The sequence below is a fragment of the Rhinatrema bivittatum genome, chromosome 1 (genome assembly GCF_901001135.1).
Source record: "Rhinatrema bivittatum chromosome 1, aRhiBiv1.1, whole genome shotgun sequence".
NCBI lineage: Eukaryota > Metazoa > Chordata > Amphibia > Gymnophiona > Rhinatrematidae > Rhinatrema > Rhinatrema bivittatum.
In genome coordinates this window covers 645,181,199-645,202,249 of record NC_042615.1, presented here as the reverse complement: position 1 = coordinate 645,202,249, position 21,051 = coordinate 645,181,199, and the positions used below count along the sequence as shown (strand labels likewise).

The following is a 21,051-nucleotide window of genomic DNA, read 5'->3' as shown; positions in this document are numbered from 1 at the left end:
AGGATTTCTTTACTTCCCTAGAAGCTAAAGGATAAGGTGGGTACCTTCCAACATCGAGAATATCAGATTTCGTACCTCAAGAAGGAACCCCAGTATCTCCAGATCATAGATACTCCATCAGAATCCCATGAAGTGGTTCTAGTTCATAACTCGCCCTTGCAGTGGAGTCCAGCTATTCAGAGGAAGTAAACCAGGAATATACCCCTCCAAGTCAACAAAGAACCCCCCTCCTCAATCGCCGCCTTCAACATTGGTGTTCTAGGTTAGTGTTCCCTCACCAGTAGGTTATGAGGAAGGTGTGGGAATACCCTCTGACCCCCTTCCAAAGCCTCCAGAATACTCATCTCAGGAAGATCTTATCCAGGTTTCAGGACAAGTTGGGGAAAGCACTCACAGTTAATGTACTTTAAGGACAAAGATCCTTAAGCACAGGTCTTTGGCCTCCTCCAAATTTTAGAACCAGCAGCTGCTGGTTGTAAAATTCTTGCAAACAAGAATGTGGGAAAACCCTTTTTCCTGAGCCCCAGTTGTTAGGAAACTAGACCTCAAATATAGAGTGCAGAAGTCCCTGGGGTTTGGAATAGTACAACTATCACATCAATCAGTTGTAGTAGAATCAGCTCTTAAAAGAGCAAAGAAAACAAGAATATACGCAAATATTCCACCAGTGAGGGATCCCAGGCTACTGGACAATTTTGTTAAAAAGGTTTTCCAAAGCTCCATGTTTACATAAGAATGCATGGATTTTGCTTACCAATTCTAAATGGTGCAGTAATTACATGATTTACATGATTGTAAAATCTAACGCCTTTCCTCCTGCTTGGTGTAGGTAGATCTGTGTAACCTCAGCCAATCTTGGATGCCAAAGAGTATATACACCATTTTATTTGATTGATTTATGAGGAGCTGATGAATAGCATTTGATACCGTGGCACGCTCCTCCTCAGCCTCCATTGGAGCATGCCGTGGTATCAAATGCTTGGTTAAGAGCCAGTAGCTTGCGCGATGATGTCCACGACAAATTGGCAGACATTCCTTGTTTGGGTGATTGTAGCAATCTACTGACCACAGGCTGCTGCTCCGTGGATGGCGTCCTGTACCTCTTGGTCCTAGACATGGCACAATGTCTGCAAGCTACTGGGGTCACCCAGCATGGTTCCTGACATCCTCCCCCTCCACAGTATGTGACTGCTCTGAGTAGGCCCCGGAAAAACTTGTCAGTTTTATAAACCCAGCAACCCCGGCTCCCTGTGTCTCGGGCTGAGGATGTCAACGTTGCTGCAACACAAAGGGAAACCCAATTCTTTGGGCCAGCGCCTGAGCAACAGGTTCTCTTATCTTGTTCTGCACTTGTAGTTGTTCCAGTTACTGTTTCCTGAGTTTGATTCCTGGTTGACCTTGACTCTGCTTCTGTTTGCCACTTGCCTTGACTCTTGCTTGACTTCCGACTCTGCACAAACACCACCTGCCTCAATCTTGCCTGCCTGATCACATGTCTCTGTCTCATGATTTGGTACATTTCCTGGCCTGCCAGATAGCATCCTCACAATCCACCCCCCAAATCCATGACGGTGATCACCTTTGTGGAGAAAAGCTTAGAGAAACAGTAGCTCACATAAAGGAACAACATTTGGTGGGCCAGTCCCTTTCCACAGATTTGGAACAGTGTTCTGCAAGGCGCACTATGCTTTTATATGACCTTATTTTCATAGGTGTCCCTTCTTCCAGTTCCAACGTTGCCAGATTCCGCCTCCACTTTCACAGCAGCTGGACAATGTGAGTTCTGTCAACCGAAATCAATGCAGCAGGACCAAACCAAACCTAGACCAAGCTGTTAACCACCTTTCAAACCCAGCCCATCCTCTCCTGTAGGGAGAGGATTCAACAGCTCCTGGAAGAATGGTGCAAGATCACTGGGTCCTCAAGGTTGTAGAGTTTAGATGCTGTTTGCATGTCTCCTGGCTTCCCATGCTTCCTCATCCCTTGGCCTTCATGCTGAACCCATCTCACGCAATGTAACTCTGCCTGGAGTTAGAGTCACTTCTCCAAAAGTGGGTGATAGAACCGGTTCCTTTGCATCACCATGGCCAGGGGTTCTATTCCTGCTTCTTCCTTATCTCCAAGAAATATGAGGGATTGAAATCTATCCTGGATTTAAGAAGCATGAACAAATCCATACTCCAGGAAAAATTCAAAATGCATTCCCTTCTCATAATTCTCTGCTTCATCCAGTGGGGAGAGTAGCTGTGTGCTTTGAATCTAAAGGATGCTTATATTCATTTTCACATCCCTCCCTCCCATTGTCATTACCTGTACTTTATGGTGGACTCCTTCCACTGTCAGTACAAAGTAAACCCTTTTAGCCTATCAGCAGCACCAAGAGTCTTCACCGAGTGCCTGGCTGTAGTAGCAGTTCATCTGCAGTGATAGGGCATCAGAGTCTTCCACTGCCTGGCCAATTGGCTTGTAATGGTGAATTCCCGGGAAGGTGTTTTAGCTTCCCTGCAAAAGTCAATTTAACTTCTACAGTCTTTAGGGTTTTTGGTGAATTTTAAGAAATTAACTAATTCCCTCCCAGAAAATCAAATCCGTTGGAACATTGATAGATTCTCTGCAAGAGAGCTTTTCTTTCATTGGACCAGGAGAACTCTCTGATATCCCTTGTATACAGACGTGACCATGGATCAGTCAAAGGCTAGGAAAATACTGGTCATTCTGGGCCACATGACGGCTGTAATTCACTTAGTTTCACTAACCTTCCTTCACATACTATATGGCTCCTGCAGTTTGGACTTCCGCTCCCATTGGGACCTGCTAACTCAATCCCTGACAACCAAAGTGGAAATTTCACATGCAGTGAAGTATAGCTAGCCACACACATCCTTCAGGAGGGAGCACCACTCTGTCTACTTCCACACCAAATTACGCTGGCAATGGATGCCTCTTCAAAGGGTCGGGGGCCCTTTTGAACTCAAAGAACTTGTTTATTCGTAGACTATTTCAGATCAACCTCTTACAATTGAGAGTGATCAGATATGCTCTGACAACTTTTACTGGCCTCCTCCAAGAGAAGAGCATTTTCATTCAGATAGACAACCAGGTAGCCATGTTCTATGTGGAAAAAGTAGGAAGGCACAGGACTCTCTTCCAAGAGGTGATAAAAGATATGGGAATGTGTATGTAAACATCAATCCTACAAGTATCCTACTTTCCATGGATTTCCAATATGTTAGCAGATCGCCTCAGCAGAGTATTTTATGAACACGAATGGTCTGTGCAACAATCAACAAACCAACAGACTGTGCAGTCTATGGGGACTTCCAGCAATTTACTTCTTTGTATCAGAACAAAACAGAAAACAAGAAGTTTTGCTCCATTCTTCCCAGCAAACTCAGATCCATTCAGGACGCTTTTCTGCTTGACTGCAATGTAGATCTCAAGTACGCTTTTCCACCATTTTCATGGAGAGCCAAAATGGAGCAAAATATGCTCACACTAGGCCCATCTGATCCTTATCAGTCCAGTGCTTACCAGACATGTTTAGTTTGCGTACCTGATACAGCTGTCCAGCAGTCCTCCAATCCATCTCAGGGTAAATGCATGCTTATTAACTCAAGATAACCCAAGGAGGTTGAAGATGTAATAGTGTCTGCCAGGAAACCATCAAATAAGAGATTCTATGCTTTTAAATGGAAACAATGCTGTACAGAGTGTCAACACAGTTATTGGATCTGTTTGCATATGAACCTAAAGAGTTACTGATCTGTTTGTTCTCTCTCTCTCTTTCTCTCTCTCTGCTTCAGGCTTTAACACCCCATCAGTAAGTGCAATAGCAGCTTACCATCCTCAAATTGAGGGTAAACAATCTACACTCATCTATTAGTTTCCAAGTTCATGAAAGGCTTATAGCATACAAAAACCTCCAGTTGAAAAGCCACCTGTTCCATTGGATCTAAATGTGGTTCTGGTACAATTGATAAAGCCGCCATTTGAGTCAGCTTCTAGCAAGTTTCTAACAAGGAAATTAATATTTCTTGTAGCAATCATGTCAGCCAAAAGAAGTCTTCAGGCTTTGGTTCATTATCTTCCTTATATGCAGTTCTTCCACAATAAGGTGGTGCCCTCACCCACCCGAAGTTTCTACAAAAAGTTGTAATTGCTTGATTAATATGGAAAACTATCATGTTACCTACATTCTTACCAAGGCCTGTCATACCTTAGATTGTAAACGAGCCTTGGCTTATTGCAAAAAAGAAAATTATTTCCTTACCTGCTAATTTTCGTTCCTGTAGTACTATGGATCAGTCCAGACCGTGGGTTATGTCCCCCTTTCCAGCAGATGGAGTCAGAGCCAAAACTGAGAGGGCGGTCCCTCATGACTGTAGCGTCCTCTGTAAACCTTCAGTATTTCTCTGACTCCAGCAGATTCGGGTTGCACCTTTGGTTCTCCGATTTTCTTTCTGTGAGAATAGTCTTTGTTTTATTTTTCCTGTTTTCTACATTCTTACCAAGGCCCGTCATACCTTAGATTGTAAAAGAGCCTTGGCTTATTGCAAAAGAAGAATTCAGCCACATCATCAAAATTCACAGTTCTCTTCACAACTTCTCTTACATTCCTAACAAACTGGACATAGCATTGGCCAAACATATATTGTCCAGCTAGCTACCAAACTGTATTTCACACTGCTATACGCTAGACGGTTTTCAAGTTACAGATATCATCAAGGCTCATCAAGTTAAAGCCATGGCTGTATCAGTGGCTCATCTGTAAGCTATGCTTTTCAAAGACATCTGCAAAGTTGCAACATGGTCATCAGTACACATCTTTGTGGCCCATTATTGTCTGGACAATCAGTTTTGTGTTGAATAAGTAGTTTTGTGTATCCTGTTCACTCAGTAGTCTACACTCTATGGTGGGATTTGGGTTGCTTAGTTCGTAAACCCTCAGCTTGTGACTCCCCACACATTATGGCTATTTCAGGCCTGCTTGTTGACAAAGCAAGTTTGCTTTCTGTAAATGGTGTTCTTCATAGACAGCAGAATGAATTAGCTATGCTAAATATCAGTCTGCCTCCCTGGAGAGTAGACTACCTAGCTAGAATTAGCTCTAAAATCAACTGAGGTGGCTCACAATGCAAATCCTGCATGAAAATTCTTGCAAAACTCTTCGAGCTTAGAGAAAAGGGTCCATTTGGTGCCGCCAGGTGATGACATTCACATGTCATGGCGAAATCATCCTACTATCCATGGAGGACACCATTTACAGTAAGCAAACTTGTTCTCCTTGCAGATAATCCATTTGAAAATCTGATCAGTGCTCATAACGCAAGTACAAAAGTACATATCAGAGATTTGAAATGTAAACTTGGTATTACTTTCTCACCCCCAGCCTGTCCCTGCACCTTTTTTTGTGTGGATAAAACTACACATGGTGTGAACAGTGTGCATACTTATACTTGCTCTGAGGGGATTGGCAGTAATTAAAAGGCATTTTTGTGTGAGTAAACCTGTGTTTACCAGCATAAACAGCTTTGTTTATTATCCCCATAATATTGATCACTAATAGGGGCTCAATGCACAATAGATCCTTTTTTCAGATGAGTAATAAGAGGAAATAATGACAGATGATAGGGAAAGGAAAAAAATCACTGGTTTTTATATCAGAAGCAGGGCAGCAGATTTTAAACCAACCTGCTACCAAAGCCTGCAAAAAAACACTTAAAGCAAAGTATATGTGAAAAATAATTTAAAACCAACAGGTCCTTATGGGGTGCCTCTTGTATATTTCCTTTGAAAAGGAAAAGAGTGACCTGATAGGGAAGATATGCTTTGTGCAGTGAGCATGGTTTATGTTGCGTGAATATTCTTCAAAACTGTAGCACTTCTAATCTTTGCCATTTTTATAGTCATTTCATTGATTTTATTTAATTTTTTTAATTGTTAGAAGTAAAACAAAACATAAAAAAAAACCTGCAGGACAGAAAAAGAGGCAAATAAATTCATCAGATGACTATGGTAAAAAGGGATCTCGTCGTCAAGCAACTGTAAATGTTAGCTACAAAGAGGATGAAGAAATGAAAACAGACGCAGAGGATATTCTAGAAGCCCCTGGGGAAGATGTTCCACAGCCTGAGGAAGATGAATTTGAAATGATTGAGCGGGTCATGGATTCACGCTTTGGACGAAAAGAAGGTATTTTATTTTTATTTATTTATTTATTTTTAGAAAACTTAAGTTTAGATATTGATGATGTTCTCAGTTGACTTTTATGCTTTTTTTTTAACTGCTAAAGTGTTTTCTTTTGCTAAAAGCTCAGTTTTATTTACATTTTCTGATATATACTAATTTTGGGGGCTCTTATTTAAGGACTGTTCATATATAATGAAATCTGATGGTAGAAAGTCCTGCAGGAGAAGAGGGTGTACACTATACATCTTAAGCGCCATATATGGTATATGTTCTCGTATCAAGTTAGATGTTACAAAATAGCTAAAACAGTTTTTGTTTTAACATCTGACAGTTTCCTATAATGATTTTCAAGTTGGGTCTTTTCTATTTATTAGGCAGTCTCATCAAAATATTGTTTTCTGTTTTACATATTTGGGGTAGCTTAATTGGATTCTTAGCTTTTTTCCTTTACAACAAATGAAATTTTTGAAAATTATGTAAAAGGGTTCGATGTCTATCTTCAGGCACAATAACTGTACAGAAAAAAGTTTTGCCATGCAGAAAAAAATTTGAATATCTCATTTGAATCTGAAACCTGATTTGTATTTTCTGATACCCGAGCATCCAAAAAAATTCCCATCTTTCAATTCTGAATATAAACAAAACCAATTTAATAATTCTTAGCAGGTTCCCAAGTCCAGACTTTCTAACCTCATTGAAATTTGAAGACCACACACTAAAAATATCAACTTCTGTATGGAATATTGGGGTTCAGCTTGAATCAGATCTATCTCTGAGACACCAAATAAAAAATGTAGCAACTGATGCATTTAACAAACATTGCGTCCTAAGTAATTTAAAACTGTACTTAACCATGCATGATTTTAGAACCATTATTCAATCATTAGTAATATCAAAGTTAGATTACTGCAACTCTTTTTCATAGGCCTTCCAGCATACATGCTGAAGTGCCTACAGGCAGTCCACAATGCAGCAGTAAGACATATAACAGGAGTTCGACTCTAATTATATTGGCTCCTGATATAATGGAGAGTATAATTTAAGATTGCAACATTCATTCACTGTGCACGGTCATAATACTCCACTATGTGTCAGTTATATTTTGAAAATATACCAGCCATCAAAAGCCTTAAGATCAGCAGGCCAGAGCTTACTAGATTTTCTCTCAGTACGTTTAGTACATCTAGACGAGGCAAGAGATATTACATTCCCTGTACATACCCGGATCAGTCCAGACTATGGGTTGAGCCTCCTGTCCAGCAGATGGAGACAGACCAAAACTGACAAGGGTATCCTATATCAGGACAGAGCCTACCCTGCAGCCCTTCAGTATTTGTCTGTCTCCAGCAGATGCGACAGCTCAACCTGCAGTTCCCTGCTAGCTTGCCCTTACCCTACGGGGTCTCTTGCGTTCTTCTTTCTCTTGTGGGCAAGCTCAAGCAAGTATTGGTCTGAATTATTTAAATTTGTCATTTTTACGCTTACTGTGTTAGGGAGACAGCCCTGTCTCCCTCGCTGTTGGGGGGTGCCTAGGGGGGCTTGCCTCTTGTATTGTGCAGCCTAGACTCCCTTCCCGGTGACTGCTTGAATTTTGGGGTGATACTGGTAATGCCAGTATCACCCTCTGCCTCGCCCCGAGAAGTTTGTTCCTCGGGTGCCCTCTCAAGGAGGTTTGATTCCCCTGTTCTCCAACAAACAAAACAAAACAGAAACCCTTCTATTTTCATTGGGTGAGTTTTAAGAGGCAGTAGGGTTTTTATCACTGGTTGTCTGCAGCAGCGAGAGAGTGCAGAGTTCGATCTCCTGCACTTCTCCCCAGGGGCTCAGCTGTCATTTCTCTTCATTCGCAGCTGTACTCACTGTTTAATGCCGCGTTCAAACCTGTGTCTGGCTTGTGGAGAGCCGGCCTCCCGGCTGTCCCGCGATGGTGTGTGTTCCAGTTGTTTGCCAGGTGGGGAGGGCCCCTCCTCGGCAGCGCCAAAGACTGCAGCCTGGGGACACGCTCCCCGACGCATGGCCAGGCCGTTCCCGACCCGGCAAACCACGGGAACGGTGGCCATCTTAGGAATCTCTGCTGATGCCGATTCACCATTGCAGGGGGCAGAGGAGCCGGATTTACAGGTTTTACCCCTCGATTTAAGCCCGGTTCATTCGCATGGGGATGCCCCGGACCCCTCCCCTGGGAAAAATCCTCTCAGGCTCGGTTTTTCTCTGAATTTGTGCTCCTTTTGCACAAATCTTATTTGGCTAGCCTACAGGAGGATGAGGACTCCTCCCTTGGTCCCCCTCCTCCAAAGATTCCTCGAATGCCCGCTCCGCTGCCCCCTGGTGTACCGGGTGCGGGTGGTCCCGGGGACTCCCCTCCCCCCGGATCCGCCACAACCTCCCGCGGACCCCTTACAAGATCCTGATGAGGATTTCTCTACGCCTGCCCCCCCCCACTTGAGGGCGATGATCCCCAAGTCCTCCGCCTTTTTCAGCAGGAAGAGCTGGAGCCACTCATTCCCTTTATTCTTCAGGAATTGGGAATCAATGCTCCCCCGGAAGATACGGTGACTGCCGCAGTGCCGGCAAACATGGACCCGGTCCTGGAAGGACTTAGGGCGCTTCCGCGCACGTTTCCCTTTCATCCCATGCATAAGTTACTTCTGTTGCGGGAATGGGAAGCTCCTGAGACAGGTCTCCAGGTCGGGAGAGCTATGGATAAGCTCTACCTGCTCCCAGAAGATTGCCTGGACATGCTAAAGATTCCCAAAGTGGATTCTTCTGTCTCTGCGGTCACCAAGCATACCACGATACCAGATGTGGGCACTATCAGCGTTGAAGGATGTTCAGGACTGCAAGCTCCAGTTTTTTCTTAAGCGGAGCTTCGAGGTTTTATGGTTCCGGGCAACAGTCTGCAGCAGTTTCATGCAGCGGGCAAGCCTTAGGTGGGTTAAGCAATTACTCAGCACCCAGGACCCTCCCGTCTGCAGAGGCAGAGCAGGCGGAATGCTTAGAAGGCACCATTGCATATAGCGCGGATGCCCTGTATGACTTGCTTCTTATACAGGCTAAGGCAATGGTTTCCGCAGTTTTGGCCAGACGTCTCCTCTGGCTACGCAACTGGTCTGCGGACTCTTCCTCCAAGGCTCAGCTGGGCATGCTTCCTTTTAAGGGCAAGTGGCTTTTCGGAGAGGACCTGGAGCAGCTTATTAAATCCTTAGGCAAAAACAAAGTCCATAAGCTGCCAGAGGACCGCCCTAAACAGTCCCAAGTCTTTCTTCCCGACGTGTACCCGCTTCCGGGGACAACGCCGGTACAACAGGGTGTGTGGTTCCTTCCCCAGAGGAGGTACCTCCAGGTCACAGTCATGGTCTCATTCCTTTCGGGGCCGCCGTGCCTTCCGAGATGGTAGTCAGCAACACCCGGCCGCCAAGTCCACTCCCCAATGAGATCTGGCCGGTCCATTCCTACGCTTGAAACTTAGGTGGGCGTCTTTCTCTGTTTCGCGAGGAATGGGCCAAATTCACATCCGATCAGTGGGTCCTCAAAGTGATAGAAAGCAGCTACGCATTAGTTTGCTCGGGACCTACCGGATCTTCATCTCGTCTCTCCTTGCGGTCGACCAAAGAGGCCCACGGTTTTCAAACCTTAGCCAGGCTCCAGGAACTCGGGGCAATAATCCCGGTACCAGTACAGGAACAAGATGCCAGCCAGTATTCCATTTACTTCGTCGTGCCCAAGAAGGACAATGCCTTCCGTCCAATCCTGGACTTTCAAGCGAGTCAACCGGGCTCTCAGGGTACCCCATTTCCGAATGGAGACCCGGGCCAAGTCATCAACTCCTTTGTGGTCGAGCAGTCGACAGGGTCCTTGCTCTCCTCACTTTACTCGGCTGGATAATCAACTTCCCGAAGAGCAACCTCCAGCCCTCTCAGGTCCTGGAATTTCTGGGGGCTCTTTTCGATACTCTGGTCGGAAATGTTTTTTTCTCCCGGATGCAAGGGCGCTCAAGCTCATCGATCAAGTGAGCACCTTTATTTCCCTGCCGCTTCCCACGGCATGGGATTACCTGCAGGTTCTGGGGTCCATGGCCTCCACTATCGACCTGGTCCCCTGGGCTTTTGCGCAAATGCGTCCATTACAGAAAGTGTTATTATCCCGCTGGCAGCCAGTGTCCGAACAGTTCCAGGAGACCCTACCTCTCTCCGACTCTACCATTGCCAACATACAATGGTGGCTGTTGCTGGCACATCTCCTGAAGGGGATGCCCCTACTGACTCCCTTGTGGGTCATAGTCACCACGGACAGACCACTTCCCACCCAGTCTCTCTGGGTGGGAAGTGGTCTGTCAATCTCAAACGACACAAGGACACTGGTCCCCAGTCCAGTCCCGGTGGCACATCAATCGTCTAGCCTGTGTGGTGCGCCTAGCTCTCAAGGTTTTTCTCCCCTAATCTGCCGCAAAGCGGTCTGCGTTCTTTTGGACAATTCCACCACAGTGGCCTATATCAATCGTCAGGGGGGTACCCGAAGTCGTCCGGTGGCACTGGAAGTCAGCAAGCTCTTCGCTTGGGCGGAGAGGCACTTGGATCATCTAGCTGCCTCCCTCATAGTGGGCAAGGAGAATGTTCAAGCCGACTTCCTCAGCCAACAACGTCTCGATCCCGGCGAGTGGGAATTGTCCAACGAGGCAATGGAACTGATTGTTCGCAGGTGGGGGTCTCCCTCACCTGGATCTAATGGCAACTTTGGGCAACGCCAAGGCTCCCAGATTCTTCAGCCGCTGAAGGGGAGCATTGCTCGGAGGGAGTGGATGCTCTGGCCCTCCCTTGGCCCCCTGACATCCTACTCTACGTGTTTCCGTGCTGGCCACTGGAAGGAAAAATTCTCAGGAGGATAGAGCTTCATCGGGGACCAGTCATTCTCGTGGCTTCCGAGTGGCCTCGCAGGTCGTGGTTCGCGGATCTGGTAAATCTGGCGACGGATGGTCCTCTGCGCCTCGGCCATCTCCCCCGTCTTCTTTGGCAGGGTCCCGTATATTTTGACCAGGCGGATCGCTTCTGTCTAGCGGCATGGCGTTTGAACAGCGCTGACGGAGGCGAAAGGGGTATAAAGAAGAGGTTATCTCCACTCTGCTTCGGGCCCGTAAGCAGTCTACATCCCTGGCCTATGTCCGCGTCTGGAAAATCTTTGAGAATGCCTGTGCGGAATCGGGTGTCTCAGCTTGTTCGTCTTCGGTTTCTATCATTCTCACTTTCCTTCAGCGGGTTTTCTCCAAGGGGCTTTCCGTCAGCTCATTGCGCATCCAGGTTTCCGCCCTCAATATCCTCCTGGGCACCATCGAAGGTCATGCGGTGTCCTCTCACCCAGATGTCGTTCGTTTCCTCTGGGGCGCTAAGCACCTTAAGCCGCCCGTCCGGGCCACTTGTCCTTGATGGAACCTAAATTTGGTCCTTCGGGCTCTTTGTGTGGCTCCTTTCGAACCTCTCCATCGGGCTACTCTCAAGGACTTGATGCTCAAGACTGTTTTCCTGATGGCCATTTGCTCCGCCAGGAGGGTGTCTGAGCTCCAAGCTCTGTCCTGTAGAGAGCCTTCTCTGCGGTTCTCAGATTCGGGCGTCTCTCTCAAGACCATACCTTCTTTCATGCCGAAGGTTGTTTCCTCTTTTTACGTCAATCAGTCTGTGGAACTCCCCGCTTTTTCTCCTGTGGATATTGCAGGGACAGGGGGTAGGGACCTTCGCCGACTGGATGTTAAACGCGTCTTGTTGCGTTACCTTCAGGTTTCCGGGTCTCGGATCATCTTTTTGTTCTGTGGACTGGTCCCAATAGGGGCAACCAAGCTTCTAAGACTACGATTGCTCTGGGGTTAAAGGAGGCGATTGCTTCGGCCTATATCTGCAAGGGCCGGGCAGTTCCTGTGGGCTTGAAAGCTTATTCCTTACGTTCTCAGGCCACGTCTTGGGCGGAGAGTCAATCAGTCTCTCCGCAGGAGATATGCAGGGCAGCTACGTGGAAATCCCTGCTCGTCATTACCGCCTTGAAGTACAGGCGCCAGTGTTTGGTTCCTTCGGTCGGCAGGTCATTCGAGCGGGACTGTCTCGGACCCACCCTTTGTAGGGAAGCTTTGGTACATCCCAGGGTCTGGACTGATCTGGGTACATACAAGGAAAGGAAAATTAGTTCTTACCTGTTAATTTTCATTCCTGTAGTACCACAGATCAGTCCAGATGCCCTCCCGTGCTTTGTCCGCTCAAATTTTCTTTTCCTGTTTTTCCTTCTTATAGGAGTGTTTTTGTCTCTGCATGGCTCTCTTGGATTCTCATTACTGGCACCGGAAGCATCTTTTACGATGATTTGGGGTAGTCATGCAAGAGCGATTAGTCACACAGCTCATTCAATTGTTCTACTGTTTGATTATTTTATCAACTTTAATGTTACTTGCTTGATCTTATGCCTTTGTACTGCTTTGCCAATGGTTATACTGAAGGGCTGCAGGGTAGGCTCTGTCCTGATATAAGATATCCTTTCAGTTTTGGTCTGTCCATCTGCTGGACAGGAGGCTCAACCCATGGTCTGGACTGATCCGTAGTACTACAGGAACGAAAATTAACAGGTACGAACGAATTTTCCTTTCCTGAACATACCCAGAGCAGTCCAGAGAAGTGGGTTGTGTATCCCTACCAGCAGATGGAGTCAGAGAACAAAGCTTTGGGTACTGCTATATATACAAAAGTGCCACCTGCAGTCCCTCAGTATTTCTCTGACTCCAGCAGATGACAGAGATGCACTCCTGCAGTTTTTAATTTGATTTGTTCAGTAGTTAGAATTTTTTTCTTTTACTTGTGGTCGCTTCCTGAGGTGTTAGGCACCTTCGTGGGCCATCCCTCAGTGGAAGCTAGGCGTCCGGGGGATTGGATATCCCCGTCAGGGTCTTGCCCGCTCCGGGTCGGTGTGTGAAGGCCAGGGGCTCCTGGTTACTCGCCACTGACACTGCTACAGCTGTTCCCTTGATCCCAGCTAGAGCATCCCCTGTTTTTGCGTCAGTAAAGTTTGCATAAAGAAAAAAAAAAAAGAGTAAAGTGTCTCTGTTTGTGCATCTGGCTGGATGCAGTCTGCTCTGAGGTAAGGAGTCAGTGCGGTGGGATCGGGCGCTCGGAGCCGTGTGGGGAGGCTGTCAGCTCCTGACCCTCTCAGCTCCGGGCTGCCGTGGAAGGGAACGGGTGAGTTTCATTTAGACCAGTTTCCTTTTTAGACCAGCTGTTTTCTGCTATTCCGCGGCGGCATTTTCAGTCGGGGACAGGCTGTCTTTGCTGCGGCCTGTCGGCGTGCGGGTTTTTTATCTATTTTTAGGACCAGTTTCTTTTCGCCTTCCTGACTGAATTTTTCCCGCGTCGCGGCTGCGAGCAGTGGTGCGGCAGTTGTGGCCTTCTCCCCCTTTGATCCATGAGGCAGAGTGCTTTCATAGATGGGGCCACGCTCAAAATCGCCAGCCTCCCGTTTTAGCTCCTGTAGGGGAGGACCCCATGGGGGAAGCGGGCGCTACACTTCCAGTGATTTCCCCAGAAGGGGAGGGGGCCCCAGAGGGGTTTTCCCCGGAGTTTGTCCTCCTCATGCACGAAGCCTTCTTGGCTCGCAAACGCGCGGCGGTGAAAAGACCCAGAATCCCGGGAGACGTCGGTCATTCTCCTGAGAAATTAAATAGGGCCACAGATCCTGGGCAGCGTCCTATGGATCAGGTGCAACCGAGAAAGGAGGGCGCTCAGGGCCCACTGCAGGATCAGGGTTGGCCCCGCCCACGGGAGCAGGAGCGTGGATGGACCCGGATCAGGCAGATGTGGATATGGACAATACAGATGATCCCGATACACCACCTGCGGAGGGTGATGATCCCAGTGTGATCCGCTTATTTAAAAGGGAGGAACTGCATCCCCTTATTCCTCAGGTTCTGGAGGTCCTGGGCCTTAAAGTGTCTCAGGAGGAGTCTGAAAATGAGGGGTTAATCCTGTCCTCGATGGCATTAGGGGTCCCACTACTTCTTTTCCTCTACCGAAGAAAGTACGCAAACTGGTGAGCCGGGAGTGGGAGGCTCCTGATGCTGGTCTGAAAGTGGGCAGAGCGATGGCTAAACTATATCCCCTGTCGTCGGATGTATTAGACCTGTTGAAGATCCCTAAGGTGGTTGCTGCGGTCTCTGCGGTCACTAAGAAGACCACTATCCCGGTCGCTGGGGCAGCCGCCCTGAAAGACATGCAGGACCGGAAGCTGGAAATCCAGTTGAAGCGGGTGTTTGAGGTCGCAGCGCTGAAACTTCGAGCGGCAATCTGCGCCAGCCTGATGCAGAGAGCATGTCTGTGTTGGGTTCAGGAGGCATCTACCAGTGCCGGAACAAGCGGCGGAGGGGCATTACAGTCCGCCCGGTTGGAAGCGTGTGTCACCTACGTGGCAGATGCTCTGTATGATCTGGTGAGGACCTCGGCGAGAGGGTATGGTCTCCATGGTGTCGGCGCAGTGTCTCCTCTGGCTGAGGAATTGGGAGGCGGATTTATCCTCTAAATCCCAGCTGTGCAACCTGCCTTTTAAGGGCAAGCTTCTGTTTGGAGAGGAACTAGATCAGCTGGTAAAATTGCTGGCGGAATCCAAGGGCAATCGGTTGCCAGAAGGCAGGAGATCATCCAAGAAGGCCTTCCCCCCTTGAGCTAGTTTCCGGGACACCCGTCGATACAGGACTAGCAGATATACTGCACCGACCGCTTCTAAACCGGCTACAGGGCGCCAGCAGTCCTTTCGCGGGGGTCGCTGACCCGGTAGGGGCTCGGGACATCTGGATGCAGGAAGCACCAAAGCCTCCCAATGAAGCCATGAGCACCCATTCCATCGTCGAAGCTGTCGGAGGCAGATTATCCAACTTTTACACGGAATGGGCAAGAATTACCTCAGACCATTGGGTCTTAGAGGACATCAGAGACTGATGCGCCTTGGAATTCTCATGGCCAGTCTGAGAGGTGTTTGTGGAATCCCGAGTGGCCTCACACAGCAAGTGTGAGGCGGTTCCGGAGACACAGCAAGAATGGGGCTGTTACTCGATTTACTTTGTGGTGTCCAAAAAGGAGGGCACATTTCATCCCATCCTCGATCTGCAGAAAGTGAACCGTTGCCTCCGGATTCCTCGTTTTCAGATGGAAACATTGCGGACGGTGATGGCGGCGGTTCAGACAGGGGAGTTTCTACCGTCCCTGGATCTCACCGAAGCATATCTTCATATCCCTATCAGGTTAAGTCACCAGAGGTTTCTGCATTTCAAGGTGTTGAGACAACACTTCCAATTTCGAGCCCTTCCTTTTGGCCTTGCAACGGCTCCTCGAACGTTCACGAAAGTAATGGTGATGGTGGCAGCATTCCTTCGCAAGGAGGGGATATTGGTCCACCCGAACCTAGACGACTGGTTGATTTGCGCAAAGTCTCGGGTGGACTGCAAGAGATCGGTGCGCATGGTGATGTTCATATTGCAGTCACTGGGCTGGGTGATCAATGTCCAGAAGAGTCACTTGGAATCCACCCAGGTGTTGGGTTATCTAAGAGCCCAATTCGATACCATACAAGAAAAGGTGTTTCTGTTGGCAGATCGAATAACGAAGTTGCAAGACCAGATCCACTCGCTTCTTCGGAGGCGCACTCCCACAGTATGGCATCATCTTCAAGTCCTGGGCTCCATGGCCTCCACCCTAGACTTGGTTCCATTGGCGTTCGCTCACTTATGTCCATTACAACGGGCACTTTTGTCTCTGTGGAGCCCGGTGTCGGAACAGTTTCAACTGCCAATGCCACTCCTTCGGGAGTCCCGGGTCAGTCTGTCGTGGTGGCTGTTGCGCAACAATCTGGAATGGGGGATGAATTTGGGCCGTCCAAATTGACTGATAATCTCCACCGATGCCAGTATTTCCGGTTGGAGAGTGGTCTGTGCGAAAAAGTCCACTCAAGGTCTGTGGTCAGCGACAGAAGGATCGTGGTCCATCAAACACCTCGAGATGAGAGCAGTGCGTCTAGCCTTACAAGACTTTCTACCCTGGATTCAGGGCAGAATGGTGCAAGTCTTCTCCGACAATGCGACGACTGTGGCGTACATCAACCGGCAAGGCAAGACACGAAGTCCCACTGTGGCGCTAGAAGCACAATTTCTATTCGCCTGGGCGGAACGTCATCTCGGGGGCATTGCCACCTCGCATGTTGTGGGGGTAGAGAATGTTCAAGTGGATTTTCTCAGCAGACAGCAACTCGATCCAGGAGAATGGGAACTATACGCAGACATGTGGAACTGCATTTGCGCCAGATGGGGAGTACCTCAGTTGGACCTAATAGTAACGCAGGCGAATGCGAAGACGGAACGTTTCTTCAGTCATCGAAAAGAGCGGGGCTCGGTGGGCATTGACGCCCTCATGTGCCCCTGGCCCACGGGAATTCTCCTGTATGTCTTTCCTCCCTGGCCACTCATAGGTCGGCTTCTCCGCCACATAGAACTTCACCCGGGCCAGGTGGTCCTAGTGGTACCAGAGTGGCCACGTTGTCCGTGGTTCGCGGATCTAATGCATCTGGCTCTCACAGGCCCCTTACAGCTGGCTCATCTACCGCGTCTGCTCCTCCAGGGGCCCATATTTTCGGATTGGGAGGATCATTTCTCTCTCGCGGCTTGGCTTTTGAGAAGCAACGTTTACGCTTGAAGGGCTATTCCGAGCAGGTCATTTCCACCCTTCTGCAGGCGCGACGCCCGGCCACCTCTATGGCTTATGTGCGCGTCTGGAAGCTTTTTGAGGCGTGATGTAGTCAGCAGGCCTGCAACCCACTATCGGTTCCTCGAATTCTTGATTTTCTTCAGCCGGGGCTCACTAAGGGACTAGCGTTCAGTTCCCTTCAGGTACAGGTTGCGGCCCTGGGTGCCTTGAGGGGACGGTCCAACGGCTGTTCCTTGGCAGCGCACCCAGACATTACTTGTTTTCTTAAAGGGTTCAAACATTTGCGGCCTCCTGTCCACCCAGTATGCCCGGAATGGAGCCTGAATTTAGTTCTCCGGGTATTTTGCTGTGCCCCTTTCGAACCTCTCAGTGGATCTTCTCTGAAGGATCTGACTTTGAAAACTGTATTTCTGGTGGCCATTTGCTCGGCTCGTCGGATTTCAGAGCTACAGGTGCTGCCGTGTCGGGATCCTTTTCTGTGTATCTTAGCGGATCGGGTGTCTTTGCGGACGATCCTGTCCTTTGTCCCTAAAGTGGTTTCCTCCTTTCACGTAAATCAGACAGTGGAGCTGCCTGGGTTTCCACATTGGTCTCGAGACTCTTCTCAGGACAGAGACCTTCATCTCTTGGACGTGCGCCGAGCCTTAATGTGGTATCTGGAGGTTACCAATGACTTCAGACATTCTGACCATTTGTTCATTCTTTTTGGGGGACCAAAGAAAGGAGACAAAGCGTCTAAAGCAACTATTTCTCGGTGGATTAAAGAAGCCATTTGCTTGGAGTACATTGCCCGTGGACGGCAAGTTCCATTGGGTCTCAGGGCTCACTCCACTAGAGCCCAGGCTACTTCCTGGGCAGAGTGTCAACTATTGTCGCGTCGGGAGATCTGTAGGGCGGCGGTGTGGTCTTCTATTCACACTTTCACTAAGCATTATCGATTGGACATCAAGGCGTCTGATGAATTGTCCTTCAGTGAGATTGTTCTGAGTGCGGGTCTTTCGGGGTCCCGCCCAGTGTAAGGTGGCTTGGGTACATCCCACTTCTCTGGACTGATCTGGGCATGTTCAGGAAATGAAAATTGGTTCTTACCTGCTAATTTTCGTTCCTGTAATACCACAGATCAGTCCAGAGGCCCACCCCTTATTTCAGATTCCGAAAGACTGTGTTGGCTACCGTTGGCCGATAATGTGGCCTGAAGCATTTCATGAAACTCCTTTTTAAGGAGCGGATTGATGGAGCAGTTATGCACGGTTGGTTTGGTTTACTTTTTGTTTAGGGCGTGGGGGTAGTCGGGGTTTTATTGGTTGCTACCCCTCGCTCTTTAGTTCTGTTAGCATGAGCTTGGTTACAGGACAATACTGAGGGACTGCAGGTGGCACCCTTGTATATATAGCAGTGCCCAAAGCTTTGTTCTCTGACTCCATTTGCTGGTAGGGATACACAACCCACTTCTCTGGACTGATCTGTGGTATTACAGGAACGAAAATTAGCAGGTAAGAACAATTTTCATTTCTATGTAGCAGGCCCAGTCCTCTGGAATAACTTACCTGATGAAATCAGACTAATTTCTTGTTACTCCACCTTTAGGAAACAATTAAATGCTTTATATTTTTCACAGTCATGTAGCACTCTGTCACCATAAAATTGGCAGCATTTTTCTTTTTGTCTTTTCTGTTTTATCAGGTATGTTTTTATAAGATAGTTTTAAATGATTTATAATTTTTATATAATTTTAATTTTATTCATATTTCTTTATTATGCATATTCCTTTTGTAATCTGCCACATACTTCGTATCATGTGGACTATAAGTCCTCAAATAAATAAATAAAAATGACTATTATGGCATTTTTGACTATTACTATGGGTTTAACTTTGGTCAAGGAAGGTAGTCTATAAGTGTAATATAATGATCCAAATAAAAGGAGGAAAATGATTGTGCTCTTCCCCACACCAATCCACCTCGTCCTCCCCCCCCCCCCTCCCCCCTAAAAAAAACAAACCAAAACATTAAAACGATTGTCTGCTTTGGTTCCTGGCATTATACATCTCCTTCATCATTGCCTCCGGTCCTTTGTTGGTTTTAGGCTCCTGAAAGCTTGGATTGCCACATTCAAATCCCTATTTTATTGCTGTTTAAACTTTTAAATAATTTTGTTTAAATCTAAAAGGAATAAAATTCCTGAGACTTAAATTAGTGTGTATAGATTTTACCTTTATGTTTTTGCAGTTTGCAAAACTTTTCCTTTAATGCCTTATTGGGTGGATTAAAGGTGCTCAACTTTTCAAACAAGGTATAACTCTGTAAATGCTCTTGTCACTTCTTCTTGCGTAATTTAAATATGAACAGTTTTGACTGTACCATTAAAGCCTATTGTATTTCATTTTCAGCTATTGGTGCAATAACCACCATCTATGCAGTTGAGGCAGATGGTGATCCTAATGGAGAATATGACAAATCAAAGGAGCCAGGGGAAGCTCAGTATCTGATTAAATGGAAAAACTGGTCCAGTATTCACAACACTTGGGAAACAGAAGAAACATTAAAGCAACAGAATGTTAAAGGAATGAAAAAACTGGAAAATTTCAAGAAAAAAGATCAAGAAACAAAGCGATGGTAAGTGATTACATAAAGTACGTTAGTGAGTTGAATTGGTATGAAGTCACAAGTTAAATGTTTTCAGAAGCTTATGAAGTTGAATGAACTGTCATTGTCAGAAAACTAGCAAGCTCATCAATCAGTTTTATTAAAATCTTGGTATTGATTCTTGCCAAAATGGAATCTCAGCAATCTTATGGTAGCATTTTGTGATTTTTTTTTCTGGAATGTAAGTTTCAGCTTCGTAATTAGTAACATGAAAGGTCTAAAGTTGATTTTAAATTGGTACAAAATTATCCAATTTATGAAAATACATGAGAAGGGTATTTTAGGTCATTTCCATCGTGAGAAGTGTAGTTTTGTGAAATACATTTCTCTCAGTTTTTGACTACATAAAAAAAATAGATCCAGGATTCTGAAGTATACCAGCTTCAACTACCCCAATTCCAAGCCCTTCTGGTGTAGTTCTGAGTCCTATCCACTATGCATAGTTTCTTTCCAGAAATAGTACTCAAGGGCCACATTCAGCTGCTTCAGTGGTGCTTTTGGACTTTTCCATTCTCTATGGACAAGCAGGACGAAAATCAGCCACACATGTGGGAGACGTCATCCGATGGTGCTGGCACAGGCATGCACTCTCAAAACTCAGAAAGGTAAACATTTCTGAGCATGCACAGGAGTTCCCTTGTATCAGCCCCACGCAAATCTCCTTACTCAATTTTCTTTTGCTGACATGAATGGATGCAAGACTGCTTTCTCTTACTGCATCATTATTTTTTGTCATGTTTTCTTCTCGAAGTTCTGTTTTCTTATTCCTTTTTCATTTTCCTTCTCTTTTTTCTAGTTTTCAGAAAAAAATGTTTCCTAGTGTGTAGTCAGATGGACTCAGGACCAATGGGTTATGTGTTCCCCTGCAAGCAGTTGGAGACTGCGTCAGGTTTCAAAGCTAACATCACCCTAGATATACCCCTGCAGTGACCTCAGCCATCCAGTATCTCTCAGTCTCCTAGCAGATGTGGACGCGCTATCCCCACACCAGCAGCGGTGTTTAGCGGGATTGCAGCATTAGTTTGAAGAAGAAATTTAAACTTACCTCTAAATTGAGAGAGAGATCGAGCTCCACTCTCCTGTAGTGATACCTAAGGGTCCCTACCCCAGTTGAAAATTCCTGAGGTGTTTTCCGAGATCCCTCAGTGATGTGCCTTGGTCTGGTAGCCGGTTTCCGGCGTGGACTTTGCTGTTGAAGCAGCTGAAAGGCAGTGGTGCAGGAAGCTGAGCACGGCGGTAACGGCGTGAGCCCTCTCCCCCCACAGCCGGAGACCATCTCTGTACTCAGCCGGTAAGCACTGACCCCAGGTAAGTAGAGAAGAACTTCTCCTGTTCAGAGATGTGGAAGGGCATCGGTAAGTCTTTCCTCTGGTCACCTTGTTCGGCGCCATACAAACGTCGTTCCCCATCCCATTAGAGCCAAGGGAAGGGGGTTTTCCAAGCGGGTTGAGCGGCCCTATGATGGGCTAGACCCTGCTTCAGGTTAGGTGGGCATTCCACTC

At 47.1% G+C, this 21,051-nt stretch overlaps 1 protein-coding gene across 4 annotated transcripts in view; it reads left to right on the top strand.

Moving 5' to 3' along the window:
• LOC115073851 (chromodomain-helicase-DNA-binding protein 1-like) overlaps positions 1 to 21,051 on the top strand; it is a 346,258-nt gene that overhangs the window by 55,900 nt on the left and 269,307 nt on the right. For all 4 annotated transcript variants that reach the window (XM_029572735.1, XM_029572754.1, XM_029572763.1 and 1 more), the window contains 2 exons: positions 5,945 to 6,192; positions 19,294 to 19,519. In XM_029572735.1, the coding sequence (XP_029428595.1) occupies positions 5,945 to 6,192; positions 19,294 to 19,519 (474 nt within the window). The remainder of the gene's footprint in view (positions 1 to 5,944; positions 6,193 to 19,293; positions 19,520 to 21,051) is intronic.